At 45.5% G+C, this 27,782-nt stretch overlaps 1 protein-coding gene across 1 annotated transcript in view; it reads left to right on the top strand.

Annotated features, from left to right (window-relative positions):
• LOC138973447 (uncharacterized) overlaps positions 1-27,782 on the top strand; it is a 156,037-nt gene that overhangs the window by 57,125 nt on the left and 71,130 nt on the right. The window contains exons 43-53 of the mRNA XM_070346168.1: positions 656-760; positions 1,543-1,650; positions 2,189-2,254; positions 3,931-4,203; positions 13,013-13,221; positions 13,898-14,055; positions 14,775-14,892; positions 15,894-16,007; positions 16,447-16,758; positions 17,557-17,727; positions 18,342-18,470. Of these exons, the coding sequence (XP_070202269.1) occupies positions 656-760; positions 1,543-1,650; positions 2,189-2,254; positions 3,931-4,203; positions 13,013-13,221; positions 13,898-14,055; positions 14,775-14,892; positions 15,894-16,007; positions 16,447-16,758; positions 17,557-17,727; positions 18,342-18,470 (1,763 nt within the window). The remainder of the gene's footprint in view (positions 1-655; positions 761-1,542; positions 1,651-2,188; positions 2,255-3,930; positions 4,204-13,012; positions 13,222-13,897; positions 14,056-14,774; positions 14,893-15,893; positions 16,008-16,446; positions 16,759-17,556; positions 17,728-18,341; positions 18,471-27,782) is intronic.

Raw genomic sequence — 27,782 nt, 5'->3', positions numbered from 1 at the left:
TTGACGGGTTTCTGGACAACAAACTCTAAAACAAATTCTTTTTATCACAAAAGCGATCTTTGGAATTGACTGACGTAGTCCAGAAGAATTCATGCATCAACTTACGTCACGTATTCGACGTCATCACTTCGCATACCTTATGGTCTCGGTATTTCATTGGCATTCATATTTCCTACTTGTAAAATGACCCTCAAAGCTAACCGAGACTGGTTGAGGTTGTATCAATGCGCCTCGCCAGCAGGTGGTTAATGGCTTTTTTAGCGAGTGGTTATCGACAATTAATGACCGGTAATTTTTAATGAGTTGGGGCATTCTGACCAATCACAGGATCTGTTTCATTAAAACGCCAACTTGATTGAATTACAATTCACATTCACAGTAATGTTGGTGTTGCATTTCTGTACAGCAGAACCCCCCGTTTAAGACCCCCCAATGTGAGACTCCCTCCCTTTTAAGACCCTGTTTTCTCAGACTTTTTGTTCATAACCTGTGTACATTTACCCCCATTTTAAGACACTCCTTTTTAAGACCTGATTTTTTCAGATATTTGGAGGTCTCAAAAAGGGGGTTCCACTGTATTCACCACATGCAAAAATCTGTCTAATTTAGGATACTAACTTACTTTTCTTTGTGATTTTTGTTCTCCCTCAAAAAGGTTTTGTCCATGGTCGGGAGCTGGCTTGGAAGACGAGGCAGCTGTACGACATGTGTCGCAAGATGTTCGGCACCAACACCACCATCTCTGACAAGGCCATCCTGGGTACGTTGGAAGATTGATCTTAGTAGTCACAATGGAGATCCTGCTGTCACTCTTTCCAACTTTTGTAATGATATTAACATGCACATGATTGCATATACACATGCACGCACACACAAACATAGGCACACACAAACACACGCACACATACTCACATGCACACACAAACATAGGCACACACTAGTGCATACAAAAACACATGCACGCATACACGCATGCACACACACACAAACATATGCACACACTAGGGCACACACAAACACACGCACGCATACACACATGCACACACAAATACAGACACACAGTCAAACTCATGCACGATTTAGGACTTACCCCTATTATTTTCTGTTCTTAATCAATGTCTGTAAATGTGCCTCTCATTTAAGACTCCCTCTCTTAGAGACTAGATTTACAGATTAGATTGTTCTGTCTAATGACATGCAGCACATGTTTTGTTTTAGCAGTTCTGATTTTTTGTCAATTTTAACCCGGAAACCTTGATTTTGCGAATTTGACTTTGGGGGTTGTCTGTGTTGTAGGTGGCACTGTATAGACACTACGTTATGAAAACTCGATCTGTTTTCTGAATAAGGTAGGGGAAAAAATAGCCTTTTCAGTCATATAATTGGTTTTACAATCAACAGCCTCATCAGAAAGATTTGCCCTCAAACGCATCTGCCTACTTTTTTATGACGGGTAGTATAGAAGGGGATACCACTGTATTCATGTCCGCCGCAATGTTGTATACAGGCCCAGTAACTTACTCGATGTTTGGAATATTTCAGGCCAGGAAAACAGCGGCAGTTTCTACGGCTGGAGTCTGCACACGCTCAAGGGCGTTGTGTCTGAAGCTGGCGCTCACATGGCTGACAGACTGACCTTGGATGACAGAGGTTAGAGAGACAATGACAATTCTTTATTTAACGAGGGTAATAGAATAAACAGTAATTTGCTTTTTTACATGTAGCCCTCGCCCAAAAGAGAGAGAGATAGAGAGAGAGAAAGAGAGAGACAATGACAATTCTTTATTTAACGAGGGTAATAGAATAAGCAGTGATTTGCTTTTTTACATCTAGCCCTCGCCCTAAAGAGGGAGAGAGAGAGAGAGAGAGAGAGAGAGAGAGAGAGAGAGAGAGAGAGAGAGAGAGTGTGTGTGTGTGTGTGTGTGTGTGTGTACATGCAAGCATATATGCATGTGTGTGTATGCATATGTGTGTCTTAAATGTGTGTGTGCATGTGTATGCATGCATGCATTTGTGCATGTCTAAGTGTTTCAATGTTGTGCGTGTGTGTGTGTGTGCGCGTGTGTGTGTGTGTGTGCGCGTGTGTGTGTGTGAGTGTTTCTTTCTCTCTCTCTCTTTCTATATATATATATATATATAACTCTTTAGTTGAAACATTTTCACAAAGAAAAACGATTTCTGTCAACAGACACGCTGACACAGAGTGGCGTAGACATTGAGAAACACGAGAGTGAGATTTCAGAGAAGGAGAAAGGTAATTGTCACTTTTAGTGTGAACAGTGGAACCTTTGCTGTAAGACTCTCTGTTTTTAAGACCTCCTCCCCACCCTCCCCCCTTGTTAGACCCTCCGTTTTAATTAAAGACCCCCCCCCCCCCTCCCCCCACCTCTATTTTAAGACCCTCATAAACCAGACTTTTTTGGATTCATAATGATTGTCTGTAAATATACCTGTGTTTTATAACATAATCCCCTTCAACACGTGATCTTTTTTTAAGATTTTGTAAGGTCTTGATATGGGGTTCCATTGCAATGATTCTTTGGTTTTGTGTGTGTGTGTGTGTGTGCATTGCTGCATGTGTGGCCAGGTGTGTGATTTCAGAATTATGTGTAATTTACTTCAAACCGTTGCCCATGTTCTTGGTAAGGTACCACATATTGCTTAACACTATTGTGACTAGCACTGCCACGGCGTTAACGTCCTGCCTGCCCAAGCTTGCCACCAAGAAACTTCCCAAAAATCAGTAACTGTAAAGAAATCTGTCTAGCAAGCTTGAATTAAGTCCAATCACCACCAAATTTTGTGTACTCATTCAAAAATGGATGCCCAGTTCAGTCGTGCTATTTATAAGTTTGTCACACGATTTGTTTTAGCAAAGGGGGGTGAAAGGGGGATAATTTGTGTTTTTTAAAGTTTTTTTGTGTGTGTTTTATTTTCCACTGCTTTTTTTAAAAGTTATTTTTTAACAGAAAGTATTATAAATAATGTTATAACCAAACAAGGTGTAAAACCTATGAATTAGCTGAAATATTGTTAACATTGTACACAGAAATAAGGAGACAGTACAAAGAAAAAAACAAGCAAATCACGCATTCACTCACAGCATCCTGACTCAAATGAAACAAAACTGTAACACTCACCAAATGATGTCTAGGTAATCCATATTGAATATAAGTCACATTTTCACAACAAAGTACCAACTGTACACCTATGAACATTTCCAAAAGGATTAGAAGGCTCCAGCCATCCATTGTTATCAGTGCTGCCACGCCCCCATAGCTCCTGCACGATTCCGAGATACATGTTCGTCTAGCAGTATCACCCCCTACCACGTGTAGTTTGCCGACTCGTACTAGCAACAACGGGACTGTTTCTTCCTCAATATCACTGCTATTATCGCTTTCTTGAGGCTAAAACGACACGATGTATCATGATCTACAGGATCCTCAAGATCCAACATCCGGAGAATCTCCTCCCGTGACAAGGCTCGCCTTCGATTCATTTTTTTTGTTCGAAAACACCACGCAAATCTGCACTAATTTGATCAAGCCGGAAGAGAAAACCACGTGTATCAAGGGAAACAACTCAATTTATTGCAATCTTCAAAAACCGGGAAGCAATCACAAGTCTTGTACCTTGTATGACTGATACTGAAAAATGCGCGTCCCGTCCATGGGCGTGTCAGCGCGGTTACTGATTTATCAGCGTCCCGTCGCGAAAGTGTTAAAGACACATTTTCATTATTAATATCAACAATAATGTTTTCTTGCTTTGGCGTATCTTCAGTCAAAAGCATGCATTGGACTTGAACTTTTGCCTATCTTCTTGAAACTTTACAATGTGGTGTTAAAGTGCAAAATGAAACATTTTCATTTCTAATCCAGACATGCACATCAACAATAATGTTTTCTTGCTTTGGCATATCTTCAGAGTCAGAAGCAGCCAAGAAAGTCACAGAGGAAGCCTCTCTCGTTCAGTCTCTGCGCGACACCTTCGTTCCTCGCATGAACTCGCGCGACGCCAGCCTGTTTGCCACCATCGTGCAAGACCTTTGGCCCAAGGTGGATGTGCCCATGGTCTTCGGGGGAGAGGAGGATGGAACCGTTTCTGGAATCATCCATCCTGCTGATTCTTTGCTGACCATCAAGTCTGAGCTGCGTATCAAGTCTTCCAAGAGCCATGACTCTCAGCGCTCGTTGAAAGGTGAGAGTGGGAGGGGGGAGGGTGGTGGTGGGGGTGAGAGGGGGGCTTGGGGGTTGGTGTTTTGAGAGGGAAATGAGAGGAGGTGAAGAGGGAAATAGAGTGTGTGTATGAGAGAGGGAGTGTATGTGTGTGAAAGAGAGAGAGAGAGATGTGTGTGAGAGAGAGAGTGTGTGTGTGCGTGTGTGTGTGTGAGTGAGTGTGTGTGTGTGTGTGTGTATGTGTGTGTGTGAGAGAGAGTGCATGTGTGTGTGTGTGTGTGTGTGTGTGTGTGTGTGTGTGTGTGTGTGTGTGTGTGTGTGTGTGTGTGTGTGTGTGTGTGTGAGAGAGAGAGGGAGATTGTGTATGTGTAAGTGTGTGTGTAAGAAAGAATGACGTGTGTATGTGAGAGAGAACACTTGTGAGAGAGTGAGAGAGAGCAGATGTGTGATAGAGCAAGAAAATGCATGTGTGTGAGATCTGAATATCTTGTTGAAATAAGAAATTTGTACTTTTGCTTTCAAAGCTCTTATCTATTCGGATTGGGTCTATTTTTTGATCTGTGAGTATGGATGTTGTTCAGAACGTACACTCCATGCAGTTTTGAGGAGTTTCAGAACTTATTATTTTGATAAATATTTGTAATGCATGTTTGTGTTATTGCCAGTGCGAGGACATGTGTGTTTTTGCATATATTTTTGACGTGAAGAGAAAGGCATGATCAGATGGTTTTTTTAAGTTGTAGTTCACTGTGTGTGAAGAGCATGTCATTATTTATGGTTGATTACCTTTACTAACGATTGCTGTCGGTAGAATAATTGTACTATGCTAACAATGTGGATACAGTAGCACAGGAACTTTGCTTTTAATAGATCTGGTTGCAAACCTGCCTATTTTCCTTCTGTTCTGTTCTTTTTCCCATGAATTGACAAATGAACTCAACCGTTTCCAAGCGATAGTGAGTAGTGTAGTGTGCTAGTTTGCTCAAAGTGTTCTCATAATAATGGTCTATTTGAAGCTTAAATTTTCACTATCAAGTGGAGAAAATATAACCCTCAAAACAGCTGAGTGCATGGAACTTAAAAAAAACAAAAAACTGACTTCTGGCCAAGGATAGAAAAATAAACACATGCAGCAACTCTTCAACAGCAAACACGTATCTTAATTATTCAAGCTTCTGTCTGTCTATCTTTTTACCCCTCCCCCTCTCTCTCTCCTCTCCCTCTCTCTTTTTTTTCTCTGTCTTGCTCTCTTTCTTGATCTCCTACACACTATCTTTTTTATGTTGCATGACCCAAAGAAAGAGGGAGGAAAATGATGTAAACTTCTGTACATGCCATTTGAATTACATAACTTTAACCCAACTCACAAATAGCAATTAACTCTAGTTCAGTGCTGGTATCGCTGTACGCGTCCCCTTGGTAACAAGGGAGACCACTCTAAAAAAGAAAGTGATCCATCCCATAATGTCCGACTATTGCTAGTCTGACTTCCGTATGCGTGCGCATATGCCGCCAACTTATCATTCCACACTCAGCGTCCAACAAGACTGGTCGCTTATCAAGTACGCTCCGGCTGTTTTCAGCCTTGTTTCTGAGACTACGGACTCGGGATTCGCCCCTTGGTCTGCCGCTGAGCTTTATCTACACCTTTGCTGTTTGGGTGAGACCTTGCCTGTTTTATGAATGTTTTGGGCGACAAGTTCTTGTCGCGCATTTGCGAACTTGTAGAAATTTTCCAGTAAGAATTTTTTCGTGAGTTCGTTTTTGTCATGGCGGAGAACGCCAAGGCTATACTTAGTTTGAGACAGGCTACTTTCGCAGCGTCTCCTGCTAGGAAAAGTTTTCTCGTCTAGTAAGAGTAAGAGTGCCGGACTGCCTGTCATTTCACTCTCAGAACCGGGAACAGGCAAATGTTGTGATGTCTTGGTCGACCGCCATTTTGTCCGCTTCTGGGACGATGTCACTCGCGGTGACAAATATGTTGTTGTGATGTCGGGGGCATCTGGTGTTCAGGTGTTTTGCCTTTTGACGTTGCGTTCGTTGTTACGGGCGATTAATTCGCAGGTTCGTCGTTGGCGGATTGCATTTAGCCTCCGGCCAAGCTTTGTTTATGTCAGACAGAGTTAGTCTTTTGGGTGTAGCCCCTACTGAGACTGGGTCTCCTCTTTGCCCTGGTTTAGCGGCCACGTACGGGGCCTCGTTTACTGTCACTTAGCGTGCAAGTTTCTATGTTAGTGTCATAATTATCCTCTGCGCGGGAGGAACTGCGTTCACCCTCTTCCGGTGTTTCAGATGCTTTCTCTCTAGCCAAGATCCGGCCATCTTCTTCAGCTACTTCGACTTTTGCTAAGGCTTCAGCGACCGTGACTCGGGCTGATGTCCATGCTTTGCAGGATGGGGGTACTCACATGGCGTCTCCGCTGGATGTGTCTACTCCAGTTAAAGGTATGTCTACACCGCGAGTAGCTAGGTTCTCTGGCGAAAGCGGTGTGCGAGCTCAGGGGGCTTTCTTGCGCTATGGTTGCCTTGAGAGTTCCGATGAGCAGCGAAAGGACGGGCGGCTCCGAACATCTCTTCATGAGAATATTGGGGACCGTTTTAGTCCTCTTCCGCCCAGGGGGCAGGAAGTGGTCGGTTCTGCCGACGATAAATTGTCTGAAGTTCTGCCTCCCGACTTCGAGTTCGGCTCGACTTGGCCGGTAGGGCGGATGACGGGGATGCCTTGAGTGACGGACTGCGGGTGTCCGTCTGTAGGTCAACCTCCTGCGTCTGGTTTCCAGCAGGACGGTGTGACTGAATAGGCCTCGGTGGCCTACCTGACTACGATGGAGAGCAGGAAGGCTAACGAGGGTGCGTTCACGGTGGTGGGCGACACCCAGCTTACTTGCCGTTCTAGTTGTCCAGCGCAGTGACGTGGGCTAACGGAAATGGCATTTAAGTTATTGGTGACTCTGGTGCTGACCATGGGTGTCATTCTGGGGTCACCTGCCTGACTACGATGGCGAGCAGGAAGGTTAACGAGGGTGCGTCCATGGGGATGGACGACACCCAGCTTAACTTGCCGTTCAAGTTGTCCAGCGCAGAGACGTGGGCGGCGGAAAACGGCATTTAAGTTTTGACCGGAAGGGGTGGTTGAGAGCAGGGCGTTACTGACTCCACCTTTTTCTGGTTCCGACTTCTGGAAGTTCGGAGGAACAGGATGTTCTCTTCAGCTTCCGGAGATCATTGTCCATTGCCCTGGAGTTGGCAAATGGCCGCGTGTAGCGGGGTCCTCCGGTGAAAGTGGTGTACGTTCGCACGGGGAATGTAGCACGCATTTTTGTGGCTGGGCAACGTAAGCTTCCGCCCTGGGGGCAGGAAGTTGTTGGGCTGGGTGATTCTTGTGTTGTCCATGCGAGTCTCTCTGGGGGTCACCTTCCTAACTTTGATACCGAGTAGGAAGGTGATGTTTGGAGAGGTGTCCACGGTGGTGGATGACACCCAGCTTAACTTGCCGTTCAAGGTGTCCAGCACAGTGACGTGGGCAGTGGAAAACGGCATTTAGGACTTGACAGGAAGGGGTGGCTGAGAAATATTTTTACTTTGTCCACCTCTATCTTTGTTCGACGACTTCCGGGGTTCGGAGGAACAGAAGGTTCACTTCCGCGGCCGGGAATCGTTGTTCATTGCCCTGAAGATGGCATATGTCTTGTAGTTTTGACTTCCGCTTCCTCCCGGGGGGCAGGAAGTGAGCAGTAAGGCTGGTTCTTTGTTGGATAAGTTAAGTCGAACAGGGAGGCAGCTTCCGGATTGCACGGTTGTGCTTGACGGCTGTTCATATGAAGGTGCTTTTGCATCAATGATTGGTACTGAATTCAGGTTCCGTTTCAAGTTAGCAAGGGCAGTGGCGCTCGCAGCTGAAACGGTTCGAGGTGCAACGGAATCGTCCGGTGTGTTTCTATGCAACCAGTTGGTTCTGATGTTTACTAATCCACGGCCGGTTTCGATACCGCTTTTGCGGCTGTGTCTTCCGGTTACAGGATGGGATAGCCTTCCGCCGTTAACACTGTGGTGTTGGTAGTCGGCACTTTTCAGCTTTGGCTTCCGGTTCTGTTACTGCGGGTCCTCTGCTGTTTTACAGGCTGTATTCACTTCCTCTTCCAGTCTTCCGGCTGGCATGAGACAGGTGTATGGAGTATCTGGTCATGGAGTTCCGGCGTTTGGAATTTTTTCAAAACTTTTCCGATTTTTGGGCAAGTTTCGCTTTATCGGGATGGGTGACTGGTTCTCATCATTTCGATGTTCGTTATGATGCTATTGAACAGGAGGAGAATATGGGGAGGCTCTTACTTCACTTGTGTCGCTGTTCGCGGCAGTTTGTAGTTGATTTGAGCTTTCTGAGGAGAATCTTTGAGTGTCAAGCCCTTAGATCCTCTGTCGGGGTCCTTTTGGCTGGCGGGAGTTTTCGCAAGCAAGTCCTCTTTGTCACCACTTCCTTGGTGGACAACGCTCGATTTTATACCTGCGGCGAGGGTGCTGTAGCTTGTGTCGTACGCTCAAGTAGCGTGTCACTCACGGAGCGCTTTCTGTAGGCTTCGGTTAACTCCAAGCTTAAGAGCTTAGGTTCTCTTTTTGCGTTCTACGGAACCGCCCTTTGGTTTGGCAGACATCTGTCTGGATGTTGATAGCAAGGAGAAACTGTCTGTAGGATCAAGATCTCCTAGCTCGGGTAGATTGTCGCATCTTTTCTTTAGGATGGGCTCTTTTGAACTTGCTTTTATTCTCTCGCCTGGGCGGTTACGTTCTAAATGGCTATCTTTGTGGTCCTACAGGACGCAGATACTAAGGATGTTGCTTTGCCGTCTTTTACCTAAGAGTAAGCCTCTGCCTTTAAGGTGTTGTTCTTTTGGCGAGACTTTAATCTCTTTCTTGTTTGAAAGTTCTCTCTTTGAGTCCGCTTCTATGCACGTGGGGTTTTCTCTACTAAGAAAAGCTCACGGTAAAAGGGAAAGCGCTAGACAGGCCTGGGCGGTTTTTTGTTTCTAAACGAAAAGCTTCAGGCTGGCTGTTGTCTATTTTAGCTTTGGCTCGATACCCTCGCTTTCACAGGGCTCTTTCTTAGATCTGTTCGGCGACCTTTTGGTCTCACAGACGGGTCTTTGCAATCTTGGTTCCCAGACCTCTTTAGGCTGGCAAGAAGGCATCTTTGCTTTCTCACATTCGAATTACACGGGTGTCTACTGTAGGGGTATCCTTGAGATACTCAGGGGCTTCCGCCTCGACTCTGGGTTCGGTTCAGAGTCTCTATAGGGTTTTTGTGCTTTGTTCACTTGTCGCTTAGACTGGCGTGGTTCAAAGTGCTTTTTTCTTACGGAAAGAACTCCTCTTCTTTCTGTTTATTGCAGGTGGCTATCCACCTTTCATTTTGGGTTTCCGTTTTGTTCTCCATGTCTTATTTAAGACTTTATGAGATTTCGGTCACGTTGTTACGGCTTGGTGCAGCTTGGCTTTACCCTTTTTCAAGGCTAGCCTGGCTGTTTATCACGGGAAACGGCCAAGTTTACTCTAGTAGCTTCTGTGAGAAGTGGGAGTAAGCGTGCTTTCTGGCTATTTTGTATAAAGACAGCTCTTTTAAGAAAGACTGATCTATGACTTGTGGGGTTTCTTTGAAATTTTCTGGCTTCGAATTGCATTTTCAATTCATGAAGCAAGAGTTTGGCTCCTTTAGAGTCACGTTTAGCCAATTAGATTTTTCGAGTTTCGAAGATTTTTCTGACTCGCACGGATTTTGTTAGATCAGTGAATCAAAGGTCTCTTGCCTTATCTTTCATCTCGGTCGTGATTTAACCTCGGCATTTGAGCGGTAAATGGGGGCAACTAGCTTCCAATTGCACTTTCAATTCTTGAAGCATGAGTTTGGTGACTTTAGAGTCACGTTTGGCCAGTTTAACATTTCGAGTTTCGAGGATTGTTCTGTCTTTCATGGATCTTGTTAGATCATTGAATCAAAGGGCATTTGCCTTATCTTTCATCTCCGTCGTGATTTAACCTTGAACGGTTGAAAACGACGTTAAACGCTGAATTATGGAGGGAAGAAGGTCTATCGACTCTGGTAGAGGTATGACGTGTTGTAGTCAACCTTACCTAGGTGGACTGCTCCACTGGATTCTTGCTCCTGGGGAGCTTGATGTGGTTATTTGTCCCGTGAGGACGCTCAGAAGGTACCTGTCACGGACTCGGCAATTGGTCAGAAAGTCAGAAGCTTTTATGATATCACTTAACACAGCGGGTGTAAGGATATTGCGAAAGGGACTTTAACCAAGTGAGTCTCCATGTTGATCAGACAGGTGTTTACCTGTTGACTAACACAGTCTGGAGATGTTAGGGCAGTTTTGCCTTTCACTATAGCTAGAACGTTTGAGGCAAGGGCATGGGCCTCCCCTTTGGCAGTCCTCCGGTCGGGCCTTTTTGGCTGTAGTACTGGAGTCGGCTTACTGGCGGTCTGAGGAAGTTTTTATTAACTTCTACCTCAGAGACGTCTTGAGACAGGACGGCAGTTTCGCGTTACCTGTCATGGTAGTCGCAGGACAGGTCCTAATATCATAATTTCTCTATATACCCGCCACCTATAGTAGCAATCTGCTATTTGTGAGTTGGGTAAAGTTATGTAATTCAAATCCAAAATTTTAATAATAAATTTTCATTTAATTAATATACTTACCCAACTCACAAAGTTTATTCCCTCCTGCCTCCCCGCTGTGGTGGTACTGGGGTCTAAAAAAGAGTGAGTTGGGCTTCGTTTGGAATGATAAGTTGGCGGCATATGCGCACGCATACGGAAGTCAGACTAGCAATAGTCGGACATTATGGGATGGATCACTTTCTTTTTTAGAGTGGTCTCCCTTGTTACCAAGGGGATGCGTACAGCGATACCAGCACTGAACTAGAGTTAATTGCTATTTGTGAGTTGGGTAAGTATATTAATTAAATGAAAATTTATTATTAAAATTTTGAATTTTATAAATTTGCCATTTGGCAAGCTGTTAAAGGCCCACTCTGCCCCATGAAAAAAGTTTGCCTCACTGTCTATGCTATGCTAACTTGATTTTTCTGTCCCCAGAACTAGTGTCTATTTGGGACATTTCTTCTTCTTCTTCTTCTGCGTTCGTGGGCTGAAACTCCCACGTACACTCGTGTTTTTTGCACGAGTGGAATTTTACGTGTATGACCGTTTTTTACCCCGCCATTTAGGCAGCCATACACCGTTATCGGAGGAAGCATGCTGGGTATTTTTGTGTTTCTATAACCCACCAAACTCTGACATGGATTACAGGATCTTTTTCGTGCGCACTTGGTCTTGTGCTTGCGTGTACACACAGGGGTGTTCGGACACCGAGGAGAGTCTGCACACAAAGTTGACTCTGAGAAATAAATCTCTCGCCGAACGTGGGGACGAACTCACGCTAAAAGCGGCCAACTGGATACAAATCCAGCGCACTACAGACTGAGCTACATCCCCGCCCTATTTGGGACATGACGTGGTTATATGTTAGGATCCTCACTGTCTATGCTATGCTAACTTGATTTTTCTGTCCATAGAACTAGTGTCTATTTGGGACACCCCTCCCCCCTCCCCCCTCCCCTCCCCCTTCCCCCTCCCCTCCCCTCCCCTCCCCCCTCCCCTCCCCCCTCCCCTCCCCTCCCCCCCCCCCCCCTCCCCTCCCCAGCCTCAGGGCTCTCTCTGTGCACATTGGTATTTCTGTAAAGAATTAATTTTTAAAAGGCACAGATGTCTTTTTGGGAAATTAATGCATCACAAAATTCCAACTCACCACAGCAAGCAGTTTGTTTGTTTGTTTGCTTAACGCCCAGCCGACCACGAAGGGTGATATCAGGGCGGTGCTGCTTTGACATTTAACGTGCGCCACACACAAGACAGAAGTCGCAGCACAGGCTTCATGTCTCACCCTGTCACATTATTCTGACACCGGACCAACCAGTCCTAGCACTAACCCCATAATGCCAGACGCCAGGCGGAGCAGCCACTAGATTGCCAATTTTAAAGTCTTAGGTATGACCCGGCCGGGGTTCGAACCCACGACTTCCCGGTCACTGGGCGGACGCCTTACCACTAGGCCACCGTGTTGCGGTCAGCAAGCAGTCAGGGTGTTGGTTTTTGGTTTGTGACGAAGTGGAGGGATGGGTTTTTTCTAGGTAAAAGCCTGGCCACATCTGAGACAGTGAGGCATACTTTTTTCATGAGTCGGAGTGGGCCTTTAAAGTAAAACCCGGTGTAACACGAGAAAATTACTCCCACGAGATGTTTACTCCGGAGTAAAAATTTCATACAAAAATGTTACTCCCTTTACGAAAAAAGCACTCCCCCATTACACGAGAAAATTACTCCCCACGACAGGTGAGTTCCGAGTTAACATTTTGTACACAAATGTTACTCCCCTGATGAATAAAAAACGAATAAATTACTTCACCCTAACACGAGCAATTTAACTTCCCATGCTAGGTATACGAAATTTTTACTCCCTTGTCCCCTGTTTGTCTTGGTGGTGGAAGGAGTGGAGGGAGGCTAGCGCGACATTCGTTTGCGCAAGATCACATATTGGCATTATCCCTTCGCCTGCATCCCATTTTCGCGTACGAGATTTTTTACTGGAAGTAAAAATATGGGGAGTAAACATTTCGTGGAGGGAGTAATTTTTTTGTGCCTTGGGGAGTTCTTTTCTCGTACGAAAAATTTACTCGTACGAAATTCTTACTCCGGAGTACATTTTTTGTGGAGTAAAAATTTCGTGTTTCACCGGAACAAATCCTAATCTTCAACTTTCAAATTGCAGACTCTCTCAACCTGAACACGCCGGTGGTGCCCATGATGCACGCCAGCAAGGAACAGTTCGGGACTGTACTGGACCAGATCGGCAAACAGGTGCTGGAGAACATGCAGGACGCTATCGCCGTGGCAACCGGTGACCTTGGGCTGTTGCCGGGCGCCGCTTTCCAGGCCAGGGTCATGCAGCTGGCTCAGCTCAATGCCGCTCATCAAACGGTGAGTGCATGACCTTGACCTTAGTTTCTTTTTTGCTTCTTCCCTCAGCGTTAGATAGAGGCCAGAGCATGCTTTTATTGTAGATGTGTAATTCGTTTGTGTGGTTATAGATCTAGGTGAATCATACTTGGCATGCGTGATGTGATGCTTTTTTGTTTTTATTCTTGATGATAGGTTCTATAATGTAATGATGATCTGGATGTTAACAAATATTCCATCATAAGTAGAGACTCTAAACATCTAAACACCTACAAAAAACAAATATTAATAATAAGGTGAAATCTTTTCAACATTGAGAATCACGTACTTTCGTGAGTGTTTAAATTCATTTATCATTCTTGACAATTTGTTTGCTGTTGGAGGTAAATTTGCTGAGTTCATGAACACAAAAGATGAGGAAACACTGGGCCTGATAGAGATGGGAAGTCTTCATGATTGTGTGTGTGTGTGTGTGTGTGCGTGTGTGTGTGTGTGTGTGTGTGTGTGCTTGCATATGTGCATGCCTGTTTGCGTATGTGCATGCATGCATGTGTGTGTGTCTGCATGCGTGCATGTCTGTGTGTGTGCGTGTGTGTGTTAGTTAAAATGGGGGTTCCACTGTACAGGTCAATATTTCATTTTAACTTTTACTTGTGAACACCATGACACTCAATCACCCAGTTGTGTGTGTCGACAGATACTGGTGGTGGGCCCCCCAGGCTGTGGCAAGAGTGAGTGCATCAAGACCTTCGCCGTGGCAGAGAAGGAGCGCGGGAAGATCATCAACATTCAGAGCGTCTTCACCAAGGCTGTGGAGTCTCAGGAACTCATGGGTTACGTTGACACCAAATCCAAGTGAGTGACGGGCTTAATGGCGTAGTGGTTAAGATTTCAGCCTTCCGTTCGTTAGGTTAGGGGTTCCAATCCCAACCCCTCTTGGTGGGTTTAGGGTGAAGATATTTCCAATCTTTCAGGTCAACTTATGCGTACACTTGCAAGTGCCTTGAATGTCTCCTGTCTAGTGTACATAATAATAATAATAATAACGATTACTTATATAGCGCGTAAACCTCGTGGTGACGAGCCCAGAGCGCTTTACATGCAGGAACAAGATGAAGTATGCATGTTAAAGGTCCTGTGATCCATGTAAGAGTTCGGTGGGTTATAGAAACACCTCTGGCTATAATTATATTGTAACTATTTTTGTTGACATGCCAGTAGACTTGACATCAGACAGTGCCACTTGAACATCAGCCACTGAGAGAGATTGAGCATTTCTGAAAGTGAAAATGGCATTGCAAAATCAACATCAAATAATTCTCCTTTTGAAATTCATCCCTTTAGAACATGTTCTTAACCCCTTGAGTGCCAGAAAAATTAAGTTATAAAAAGCAAAATATGACTATTATACCAAAACTGAGAAATTGCTTTCCTTCTTGCTGCAAACGCAAAGGGCAATATACAGCAGTTGTTTCCCTTGTCAGGGTATCAATTTTTTTCTTTATAGCTAAGTACATTACCTGATACATATTTTGGCAGTCAAGGGGTTAACACATTGTTCGACTGTATTTCAGAGAGTGGCAGGAGGGTCTGCTGACGTCATTGCTGCACAAGTTCTGCATCGTGCCGACCAACATCCACTACGACATCTTGGCCAAGCCAACCATGAAGATCATGCAGCTGGACGGAGAGGTAAGGAGGAGATCATTCTTTGCTACACTAGAGTCCCCCTTTTAAGACCCTCCCTTTTAAAACCCTGTTAGTTTCAGACATTTTGTTCATAACCTCTGTAAATTTACTCCCTCCTTTTTAAGACCTGTTAGTTTCAGACATTTTGTTCATAACCTCTGTAAATTTACTCCCTCCTTTTTAAGACCTGTTAGTTTCAGACATTTTGTTCATAACCTCTGTAAATTTACTCCCTCCCTTTTAAGACCCTGTTAGTTTCAGACATTTTGTTCATAACCTCTGTAAATTTACTCCCTCCTTTTTCAGACCTGTTTTTTCAGATTTTTGGAAGTCTTAAATGTGAGGTTCCTCTGTATTTGAGAGGAATAGGGTGTAGGACACATTGCCATTAAAAAGAAGTTATTTAGCCATGGCCTTGAGAGAGACTGTTCTAGTTTCTTTGCGTGTGAGAGGAAGACAGGAAGAGAGTCGGTCTGTCTAGGTCTGTTTTATTATTTTGGTGAAATTGAGAAAGTTGTTAAGATTGATGTAGATCGAGGTTTCTTGCTTCCCTTCATCAAGGAATTGACACAAAACACAAATCGATCGGCAACATGAACTACAAACACTAGACTGGACAAACACAACAGTCAGAACTGCTGTACTAGATATTTACCAAAACAAAATGCAAATTAAGATTTGCAGCTTGTCCTCTCTTTAAAACAAAACTTACACTGGTGACAGTTCCCCATGTCACACATGTCTTGAGGGACATTCACTAAATTACATCAGAGAATGATGAACATATGAGCTTGCGGTGATCATCCTTTATTGACGATGAAAGTCGCTTGTTCATTTCAATGCTTGTTATTCTCTCAGGTGCCAGGAGATTGGTTCCGGATAAATCTTGCTTACTCTATTACACATGTCGTATACATTTAGACCGCTTACTTCCCTTTGGTTACCATATCTTTTTCTTCTTCTTTTCGTTCGTCAGAAGATTTCATCTCACCGTATTGTTTCAGTGTGACCCCCACCAGATGGACCTGCTGTACTCAATCCTGAACAACAGCGGCACCGTGGTCTTGGCCAACAACGAGCGACTCACCATCCCGCCTACCCTACGCTTCATCTGGGAGGTAACGTAATCAAACGGCAATATAGCTGCTTGCAAAAAATTGACACTACATCTAAGATCTAAAAATGTCCAACTTTACTACCTTCTACCCACTACTTCACCCCCTACCCATAGGTAGGTAAGGCCCCCCCCCCCCCTTCTCCCTCCACTCAATTCAAGATAACTGAATAACAGTTCAATACCTGTTGCTAGGTAAGTGATACTGATGACATAAATCCTAAAATAAACACTAATTTTGCAGATGGAGAACCTGGAAGCCATGTCACCTTCCATGATGTCGAGACATATGGGCTGGAATTTTTAACATGAATTCTAACATCAAAAATCATTTTTCAGATGGAGAACGTAGAAGTCATTTTATAGAAGACAGTATAGACATCGACTGGAAGTCAATACTGGTGAAAGTACATGGAATTTACATCAGAAGTTCTATGTTCCAGATGGAGAACCTGGAAGCCATGTCACCTTCCATGCTTGCGAGCGTGGGAGTGTTGGTGATGAGCGAAGGAGACGTAGGCTGGAAGCTGATGCTGGTGCAGTGGCTGGAACACCGCAACGAGGCCGACAAGGACCTCCTCACCTCCTTCTGCGACACCTACATCCAGCGCATCGTGGACTACGTCACGCAGTGCACCAAGCCCGAGATCTTCGGCGCCAAGAAGAAGATGGGCAAAGAGGATTTCCCGTGTTACACACGCTGCCTGCAGCACTCGGTCGTCAACATGGTTCACACCTTCATGATGCTGCTGGAGGTAAGTGTAAAACTAACGACATTTGGTTCCATCGGGGTGGGGGCGGGGATGGGGGCACCTAGCCAAGAAGAAGATGGGGAAAGAGGATTAACCGCTCTACACACGCTGCCTGCAGCACTCGGTCGTCAACATGGTTCACACCTTCATGATGCTGTTAGAGGTCAGTTTTAGTATGGGGTGTTATGGATAGTTTTGTAACAGTTATATCGGGGTGGTTGTAATATGGGGGGGAGGGGGGGGGGGGGGTTGGGAAGCACCTAGAGCCAAGAAAAAGATGGGGAAAGAGGATTACCCGAGCTACACACGCTGCCTGCAGCACTCGGTCGTCAACATGATTCACACCTTCATGATGCTGTTAGAGGTAATGATAGGCTACTGAGATTTGGTTTGATGGTTCAAGGTTCTTTATTAGTTTGAGGATAGAGTATTTTGGACTCACTTAACGTAGACAGACTGGAAGTTTATTTTTGCCTTCGCTAATGACTGGCCGATAATGTCACGTGGGAAAGTTTCCCAAAGTGACATTTTTCCCACGTGACATTATAGGCCGATCACTAGCGAGAGGGTGTGTCTCAAAAACGCATACAGGAAGCACATGGCCAAGTTTGTTTGCGCAAATGCAAGGGCACTCACTCTTTCACAACCCATGCAAACCTGACAGAGTTATTTTCGAAAATCGTCTATTTGTAATTTGTAAAGTGCCAGGAGCCAATTGATGGGACACGTGCTATAGAAAAGTTATGAATTATTATTATTCTATCTCATCTTATATTATGACTTACAATTTATGTATTCCAGGCCCTGGTGTCCAGCTTCACTGATTTGAGCGACGTGGAGTATGAACGCTACTTCAGCTACGCGGCCGTCTGGTCGTTCGGTGGAACGCTGGACGTGGAAAACCGCGAGTCTTTCTCCAACTGGTGGAGAGCGCAGTTTGACCAGCACATCGACTACCCTGAGGATGCCACTGTGAGTATTTGTGTGTGTGTGTGTGTGTGTGTGTGAGTATTTGTAGGGGGGGGGGAGGGGGTATGAGGTGGAGAGAGGGGATGAGTGACAGGGTGGGAGGGCGGTCGGGGGGATGGGGTGAGGGGTGTTATAGAGAGGGGGGACACAGGGAAAGGGTTGAGACAGAGTGTTAGTTTGTATGGTTGAGTGTGGGAGCTGTGTGTGTGTTGTGTGTGTGTGTGTGTGTGTGTGTGTGTGCACCACATCGTAGGTACACACGGCTGTTCCTAGCTTGTGTTTTAGTGTGAGTTAAAAATAGTCCAGCAGAGGGAATAGTTTGGCTACCAACACCTGCAGCCAGCACACTGTTAAGCTTGCTTGCCTCTTATACCCAACTGCTTCCGCGCTATACTGGGAGATTGGCCTGCTCAGTGCATATAGCACCGAGAGAGCTACCAGCTGCTGTGTTATCTCTGCTGTGGAGAAAGGATGGGTGCTAAAAATAGCTTACAGCTAGAGTAGCAGAAATGAAGCCCTTTGAACAGCCGTGAGGTACGACCAAATCACTGTACATGTATTTTCGCATTTTCCACTCCATTTCTCCATGGTAATACCATTTTCTTTGCCCCACACAGGTGTTTGATTACGTGGTTGACAACGAGACGCACAACTTCTGCAAGTGGTCAGACCTGGTTCCTTCCTACACTGGAACACCCCACCAGGGAATTCCACACGACGCCTTCGTGCATACTGTGCACACTGAGGTAATTCATAACAAAACTCTATTTTTTGTTTTATTGCATAGAACTTTTGGGATTTAACGGGGGCCTATTCAACTTTTGTGCATTAGTCACGTTTGAAGCATGAAGGGGGTTGAGGGGATCATGCTTACATTTGGAATCAATGCTATGATGTGCAGGTGATATTCGAAAGGGATTTCCAGATTATTTCTGTATGACCGTCCTGTTAGGAGAAGTCTGCTTTGTGTGGGTTTTTATATTTAGTCAAGTTTTGACTAAATATTTTAACATCGAGGGGGAATCGAAACGAGGGTCGTGGTGTATGTGCGTGTGTGTGTCTGTGTGTGTGTCTGTGTGTGTGTGTGTGTGTAGAGCGATTCAGACTAAACTACTGGACCGATCTTTATGAAATTTGACATGAGAGTTCCTGGGTATGAAATCCCCGAACGTTTTTTTCATTTTTTTGATAAATGTCTTTGATGACGTCATATCCGGCTTTTCGTGAAAGTTGAGGCGGCACTGTCACGCCCTCATTTTTCAACCAAATTGGTTGAAATTTTGGTCAAGTACTCTTCGACGAAGCCCGGGGTTCGGTATTGCATTTCAGCTTGGTGGCTTAAAAATTAATTAATGACTTTGGTCATTAAAAATCGGAAAATTGTAAAAAAAAATAAAAATTTATAAAACGATCCAAATTTACGTTTACCGTATTCTCCACCATTTGCTGATTCCAAAAACATATAAATATGTTATATTCGGATTAAAAACAAGCTCTGAAAATTAAATATATAAAAATTATTATCAAAATTTTTTTTTCGAAATCAATTTAAAAACACTTTCATCTTATTCCTTGTCGGTTCCTGATTCCAAAAATATATAGATATGATATGTTTGGATTAAAAACACGCTCAGAAAGTTAAAACGAAGAGAGGTACAGAAAAGCGTGCTATGCAGCATAGCGTAACCACTACCGCGCTAAAGTAGGCTTGCACTGTTTAACCCCTCACTCTATCACTTTTGATTTCACATCTCCCCACCACCACTACTACCTTTCCTCTCTCTCGTTATGGCAGGCAGGCGGATAAAGACACACACATGTGAGCGAGCGGAGAGAGACACAGAGAGAGAGAGAGAGAGAGAGAGAGAGAGAGAGAGAGAGAGAGAGAGAGAGAGAGAGAGAGTGTGAGATAGAGAGAATGAGAGAGAGATAATATATATATATCTCTTTATGGCAGGCAGGCGGATACAGACACACACATGTGAGCGAGCGGAGAGAGAGGGAGAGAGAGAGAGAGAGAGAGAGAGAGAGAGAGAGAGAGAGAGAGCGAGAGATAGCCGGGGGTGGGGTGGGGGTGACAGAAGTCGCATTCGCTCTTTCACAGTGAAATGTGTGTGTGTGTGTGTGTGTGTGTGTGTGTGTGTGTGTGTGTGTATGTGTATGTGTGTGTGTGTGTTGTGTGTTGTGTGTTATGTGTGTGTGTGTGTGTGTGTGCGTGTGTGCGAGTGTACTTCCCAATTTACAATTCAGCAGTTCTTTCGTTCTTCGCTCCACGATAGAAACGTGCGAAACGGAGAGTACAGTGTCAACTTACGCGTCATGCCAATTTCATAATCAAGTCTCACGATACAGGCGTCTTAAATATAATTCAAAAGGGCTCTTGAAAAGAAACAAACTCAGTACATACAAACACAATCTGCATTGATACATTGTCACTGCATTGATGCATTGTCAAAACAATCGTTTTGCGTCTTATCTGCGTGTTCCATTATAGACATCAAACATGCATGGAATAGCTTCTTCATCAACTGATGAATGGGTTTCCATGCTTTTAATATATGCTTGAATTGTGATTGCTGATGTAGCACACACACACACACACACACACACACACACACACACACACACACACACACACACACACACACACACACACACACTAATCACTTGGTGGCCTAAAAAACAAAAAAAACAAACGTATAGCATGTCTCTAATTCTAACCTGAAGTATCCGGAACTCGTTCGGTTTCAAGCCCCTGTGGCCAAAATTGGAAAACCGCACGGTTTTTTTTTCTCAAGGAAACTATCTCAACGTTTGCCAGTTTTATTATCTACGACACGTTGCGAGAGAAGGGCAGTTTTAAATCGCCGTACTCTTTACAAATGAAGGACAGGATTTGAAGTACTTGTAAGTAGGCGACTGTGGATCAACGTGCAAAGTATCTGTAAGTATTGTCAATACAGACGGTACGTGCCCACATTTCGTTATTCTTCATCAGGGTACTGTACAAAATACTACGTGTAGGCCTAACCCATAGTATCTGTAAACAAGCAAGCAGGCAGGCAAGCAGTCAAACACACAAACATGCCCAGGCTAAAGAAAAAATCTAGCCTAGTGAGAAAATCTGAAAAGAGAAAAAGAGATCAACAGTCACAGTCAGTTGATGAATCTCAGTCAAAAGGAAACAACATTGACGAGACCGATCACAGTCATTGTGTCAACGCTGTCTCCGAAATTATGTCTGACAATGAGAGTGTCTCGCCGACACCAACTTTAAGCCTATGTACGGGTGTTTCATTTACGACAAGTGCTTCAAAACGTACAACACAAAAAATGAAAAACCAAGCAAACATGTGCAGAAACAGAAACAACAACCCATCTGCCGAATTAGAGCGTACACACAATAGGCAGAGAATGTCCTCAGTGAGACAGGAACAAGAATGTTCCGCCCACGAACATAAAAGAAATAGGCAAAGAATGGCATCCAGCAGAGAAAACGCCGAATATTGCGAACGCGAGAAAGACACAAATCGGCAGAGAATGACAGTCACAAGAAAAGAAGCCGACTATTCGCAACGCGAGAAAGACATAAATCGGCAGAGAAAGACAGTCACAAGACAAAACGCCGAATATTGCGAACGCGAGAAAGACACAAATCGGCAGAGAATGACAGTCACAAGACAAGAAGCCGACTATTCGCAACGCGAGAAAGACACAAATCGGCAGAGAATGACAGTCACAAGACAAGAAGCCGACTATTCGCAACGCGAGAAAGACACAAATCGGCAGAGAATGACAGTCACAAGACAAGAAGCCGACTATTCGCAACGCGAGAAAGACACAACTCGGCAGAGAATGACAGTCACAAGACAAGAAGCCGACTATTCGCAACGCGAGAAAGACACAAATCGGCAGAGAATGACAGTCACAAGACAAGAAGCCGACTATTCCCAACGCGAGAAAGAACAAACTCGGCAGAGAATGACATCGGTCAGATTAGAGATTCAGTACACGGATCGTGAACACCACGCGAACAAAGAACGACTACGTGTTTACCGACAAGATTCAGATTATGCCCTGAAAGAGCGCGGACAGAAACGACAACGGCGATCTGTAACATGTCCTGATAAAAGCCTTGCAGAAACTGATGAATCAGTGAACAGGAAAAGGCAACCACAAAAAGCACAAAGAAAACCAGAACAGCGCAAAAGAAAGGCTGGTGATAATTGTGATGTTCCGGTTCCCAACAAACGAGCAGCGTTTGAGAATCAACGGACTGATGAAGGGCAACCTGAGATCGAAATAGCTGTTTGTGAAAATGAACAAAACGTTGAAGGGAACAATCCCAATTTGGCTCAGAATGACCGCGCAAACAAAGACAAACACCTGAATGATTACCAGCGTATCATTACGGAAGGACCAACTTATGTGTGCACATGCTGTGGCAGTCTTTGGTTTCGAAAATCAGTCAGGGATTACAATGAAGAAGATTTGATTAGGCAGGGTGTTTCCCACGACTTTCTCAACACGTACTGTCATTGCGTGCCTACTTCTCAGGGAAAGCAATGGCTCTGCGGGACATGTTACAAGTCGGTCCGACACGGAAAGGTTCCGCGATTGTCTTTGGCAAACGGTCTTGCGTTTCCGGAGCTACCGCCACAACTGCGAGGTCTGACGCAACTGGAAGAAAGGCTCGTTTCGCCAAGAATTCCCTTCATGCAAATTCGGCCGTTGGGTGTAGATCGCCAGCATGGTTTGAAGGGAAATGTTGTCAATGTTCCGGTTGAGGTCAGTACTACGGTTTCGGTTCTACCACGATCGTTTTCCGACGCACAAACGATCCAAATCAAACTCATGCGAAAGATGTGCTATCGGGGACACTACATTTTCGAGACAGTACGACCACGTGTTGTTTACGAAGCTGCTCGGTGTCTGGCTAACACACCACTCTTCCGAGAACATGGAGTGACCACTCTGACAGATGATTGGCTTCAAGAGCATCCGTTAGTTGAAGAGCCGTTTGTTGTAGACCCGGCCGACAGATGTGCGGATATTGAAAGAGTCGAGCAGGATAACCAGCCTGTTGCAGCAAGAGAAACGTCACCTACGCCCGCTGCAAACGAAAATGATCCAAATGCTGAGAAACCGCAGGAAGAAGAAGAATGGGACGAGACCGTGAACGATGACCCGGTCAACCCAGGGGTGGATGAAACCTTGCTTGATTGCGATGAGGCAATACGGTTTGCCCCTGGAGAGGGACAGAGACCTCTTTCAGTGGTGTTAGATGCAGATTGTGAGGAACTGTCTTTCCCCACAATTTACGCCGGTCACAGAAGGGGGCAGCCAGAATCAGTATCTTACGCCGAAATTGCAAAGTCCGAAGCGCGTCGGTATGACAGACGAGCGACAAAAGTTCCGAAACTTTTCTTTTCATACAAGAAAATGGAGATGATTCGAATTGCGAGCTCCGTCCAAACGTGTCTTAGGAAGAAAACTCAGGACAGGTCTTACACTGCTCGCGATATTCTCGAACACGGAGCCGTTGAGAATATGGTGAGCACTGACCAAGGCTTCCATGTTCTCAGACCGGTCAGAGGTTCTCCCCCGTTCTGGGAGGAAAAGAAGAAAGAACTCCTGGCCATGGTTCGGCAGCTTGGTTGCCCAACATTTTTCTTCACTGTGTCTGCTGCTGAGACTAAGTGGAAAGAATTGTTGGCCATCCTCTTCCGAATCGAGATGAACGATGACCCTGAGCCAGAAGAAATCGAACAGTGGACTTTCCTAGAGAAAGCTGAACTCATTCGTGATGATCCTGTCACGTGTGCGCGATACTTTGACCACAGGTTCCGTGCTCTATTCAACACTGTCATGAGATCAGCTGATGGACCTCTCGGGGAAATTACTGATTTCTTCTACCGTGTTGAGTTTCAGCACCGAGGCTCGCCGCATATCCATGGTCTTCTCTGGATCAAAGATGCGCCTGTGTATGACCCAGAGAAGGAAGACGGTGAAAGTGAAGTGACGAGTTTCATAGACCGACACATCACTTGTCACGTGCCCCAGGAAAATGAACCGTTGCATGAAGAAGTTAAGCTTCAGCAGCACAAACACAGCCACACCTGCTTGAAGCAGTCTGGCAAAGAAAAAATATGCAGGTTCAACATTCCGAAATTCCCCATGTCTGAAACTAGGATTCTAGCTCCTCTGACACTAGATGAGGTTTCTGAAAAGGAGAAAGAACGGTTGAGAAAACTTGCACAGTCAGTGAAAGATCGTTTGAAAGACCTACCAAAGCACACGACCATTACCCATGCTCAGTTTCTGCAGGAGCTTGGATGCACAGAAGATGATTATCTCCTGTGTGTCCGAACAACTCTGAAACGAGCGGAGTTGTTCTTGAAAAGAGGGTTGGGAGAAACAAGGAGCAATGCTTTCAACCCGGACATACTGGCCTTATGGAGAGCAAACATGGACATCCAGTTTGTTCTTGACCCCTACGCATGTGTAATGTACATCATAAACTATGTTGGCAAATCACAGCGTGGAATGTCAGCTCTCCTGCGCAACGCAGTGGCTGACGTGAGAAAGGGAAACGGCAGTGTCCGGGAAAAGCTTCGTGCTGTCGCCAACTGTTTTCTGAACAGCAGTGAAATATCTGCTCAGGAAACATGTTACTATCTCCTACGTATGCCCGTCAGTCAGGCTAGCCGTGCGTGTGTCTTTATCAATACTAGCCGTCCGGAAAAGCGAGTTCGTATGTTGAAAGCCCAGCAGATTCTGAAAGAAATGAACCCTGAGAGCACTGACGTGATGTGTCCTGGACTCCTTGACAAGTACGTCTCGCGCCCTGAGAGTATGGACGGCGTGTCGTTGGCGGAGTTTGTGGCTGATTACAACATCAACAGCAAAGACCCCGTTGATGATCAACCGCATGACGACGAAGAGCACAGAGCGGACCGTGATGTGAACACAGACCAGCGCGTGAAGCTCAACAATGGACATGGATTTGTCACGAAGCGCCGGTGGTCAAAAGTCATCCGTTACTGCAACTTCAACAAACTGAAGGATGAAGATGACTACTACAGAGAGCAACTGATGCTTTTCCATCCCTGGCGAAACGAAGAGCAGGATCTGATCAGCATCAACCGTGAAACCAAGTTCAAAACCCACGAAGACTCCATCAGTCGAGTACGCTGCAAGTATGTATCCACCTGTGACACAGCTGTGCGTGAGGCGTTAGACCAACAGGACGCTGGAGGTGCAGATGATGAAGTCATCGAGGAGGTCGTTCCCACAGCAGATCTTGACGCGGAAGAGATGGGACCGGAAGAGGAAGACTTCCAGGCCATGGAGGACGAACAGGGACGGCAGGTGGATGTCATGGAGCAAGTGGGGCAACCCGCTCGACGAGAAGATGCTGATCGTTTCCTTGCGCCAGGTCGTATCCCTGAAGACGAGTTTGAACAGCTGCTGTCGACCCTAAACAAAACTCAAAGTAAGTATGTAATGCACTGTGTCCATGCGTTCAAAACCGGTCAACTGCCTCTCTATGAGTTTCTCAGTGGAGGTGCTGGTGTTGGGAAGAGCCGTTTAATTAAAGTTCTTCACCAAGCACTAATCCGGTACTTCGGTTCCATTCCGGGGGCTCAGCCCGATGATGTCGTAGTGTTGTTGTGTGCGCCCACCGGAAAGGCTGCCTTCAACATCGGCGGAATGACTCTTCACTCCGCGTTGAGTCTTCCACTAACTCAGTACAGCGGTACTCTGCCTGCACTCGGTTCTGATGTTTCAAACACACTAGCCACCAAGCTGCACAGTTTGAAACTCATCATCATCGACGAGATTTCTATGGTTGGTGCAAAGATGTTAAACACAATCAGCGCTAGACTGTGTCAAATTTTTCGGTCAAAAGATCCCTTTGGGGGGATTTCTGTTCTAGCGGTCGGGGACTTGAATCAGCTGCCGCCTGTGGGCGACAGTTTTCCCTTTGCAAGTCCACGTGCGAGGGATGCATACGCCGAGCTGGTTGGTCCAGTTTTGTGGGAAAAGTTTAGGCTGTTGGAGCTCACGGAAATCATGAGGCAGCGGAACGACCTTCTTTTTGCAAGAGCACTTGGAAATCTCGTAAAGGGCAAACTGACAGAAGAGGAGAAGAATCTGTTGAAAAGCCGGCAGGTTCAGCCAGAGGATGTTCCAGAAGACGTGCTTCACTTGTTCCAGACCAACGAAGCAGTGGACAAGTTTAACGAAGACGCGCTCAGAAAGCTGGATACCCAGGGAGCAACATTCCACGCTCTTGACACGTGCCAAGGCGACGCATCGGATTCCATGAAACAAAAGTTCAAGGAACACGTCAGCAGTCTACGAACCAATGAGACGTACGGCTTGCCCTATAAGCTAACACTAAAGGTGAGTGGCAGGTACATGATGACCAACAATGTCGATACTGCAGACGGTCTTGTCAATGGAGCCACTGGAAGACTTAGACTGATACAGTTGTCAAAGTCTGGTACTGAACGGAAACCTGTCAGAGTGTGGATTGAATTTGACGATCATGATGTTGGGCGGACAATGCGAGGAAACAACAAACGGGCGGCAAAGAATCTGAATGTTCCGAACACGTGGACACCTGTAGACTATGTCTGTCGTGTGGCCCGACGCAAACAAGGTGGAGGAAACCTGCAGATTCTGAGAAAACAGTTTCCTCTTGTACCAGCGATGGCCATCACGATTCACAAGAGCCAGGGTGACACGTACTCTCGTGTTGCCGTTCACCTCACTCGCAGCATGAAACGAGCATCGCTGTACGTGGCCTGTAGCAGGGCAAAGACTGCCGAAGGCCTGTACCTCATTGGTGAACTCCACCCGCCCAGCGAGCCAAGTGCAACAGACAAGGTCGTGTTGGAAATGGCCAGACTGCGCAAGCATCGTCCGATTATTCCATGCATACAGTTCCTTGACGAACACAATGGGCCGGAGCTCAAAATTGGTTTTCATAACGTGCAGTCGTTGCCAAAACACCACATGACAACGTGCGGCGATGCAAGCCTCATGATAGCAGATATCCTTTGCTTTGTTGAGACACGGGTTTTGATCCCAGGCGGTGTTCAGTTTTCTGGATTTGATTGTGTCTTTGAACGCTCATGCTTTCCATATGGCACTGCCGTGTATGTTAAATCTGGGGTTCAGTGTTCAGTAGTGATTGATACCCTAGTAAAGAACCAAGGTCATGTTGAAGTCACCACTGTCTCCGTTGAGAAGGAACATAAACAGACCCTCGTGACCGCGGTGTATAAATCACCGCGGACTCCAAGGGGAGTACTGCAACAGGTTCTGACTGAAACGCTCGACAGCCTGCCCTCCACTGTTCGTCATGTGTGCCTCGGAGACTTTAACGTTGACAGAAAGAAACCTGAAGGTGACTCACTGACAACGTTCATGCTTAGCAAGACGCTTCATCCCCTGCTGCCACCTGACTGTTCCACAACCAATCAGGGAACACAAATAGACCAGTGTTTCACGAACATACCAACAGCCAGTGCTGGTACAGGTGAGAGCATGACGAGCTATCATAAACCGGTCTGGGTGATTGCATGAATAGATGAGGAGGCAGGGCTTGTTAGCAACAGATGAGATACTCTGAGGACGGCTGTTCCAGATGATAAATCTCTAAATTAAGAACCTTGGTTCCAGTGTACCTGTAAGTTTCCCAAGCGCCAGAGGAGATACTCTGAGGACGGCTGTCCCAGATGATAAATCTCTAAATTAAGAACCTTGGTTCCAGTGTACCTGTAAGTTTCCCAAGCGCCAGAGGAGATACTCTGAGGACGGCTGTCCCAGATGATAAATCTCTAAATTAAGAACCTTGGTTCCAGTGTACCTGTAAGTTTTCCAAGCGCCAGAGGAGATACTCTGAGGACGGCTGTCCCAGATGATAAATCTCTAAATTAAGAACCTTGGTTCCAGTGTACCTGTAAGTTTCCCAAGCGCCAGAGGAGATACTCTGAGGACGGCTGTCCAAGATGATAAATCTCTAGATTGAGAGCCTTGGTATCCTG

The sequence above is a fragment of the Littorina saxatilis genome, linkage group LG8 (assembly GCF_037325665.1).
Source record: "Littorina saxatilis isolate snail1 linkage group LG8, US_GU_Lsax_2.0, whole genome shotgun sequence".
Taxonomy (NCBI): Eukaryota; Metazoa; Mollusca; class Gastropoda; order Littorinimorpha; family Littorinidae; genus Littorina; species Littorina saxatilis.
Note: the sequence above shows the minus strand (reverse complement) of the source record. Positions and strands in the feature narration are given on the sequence as shown.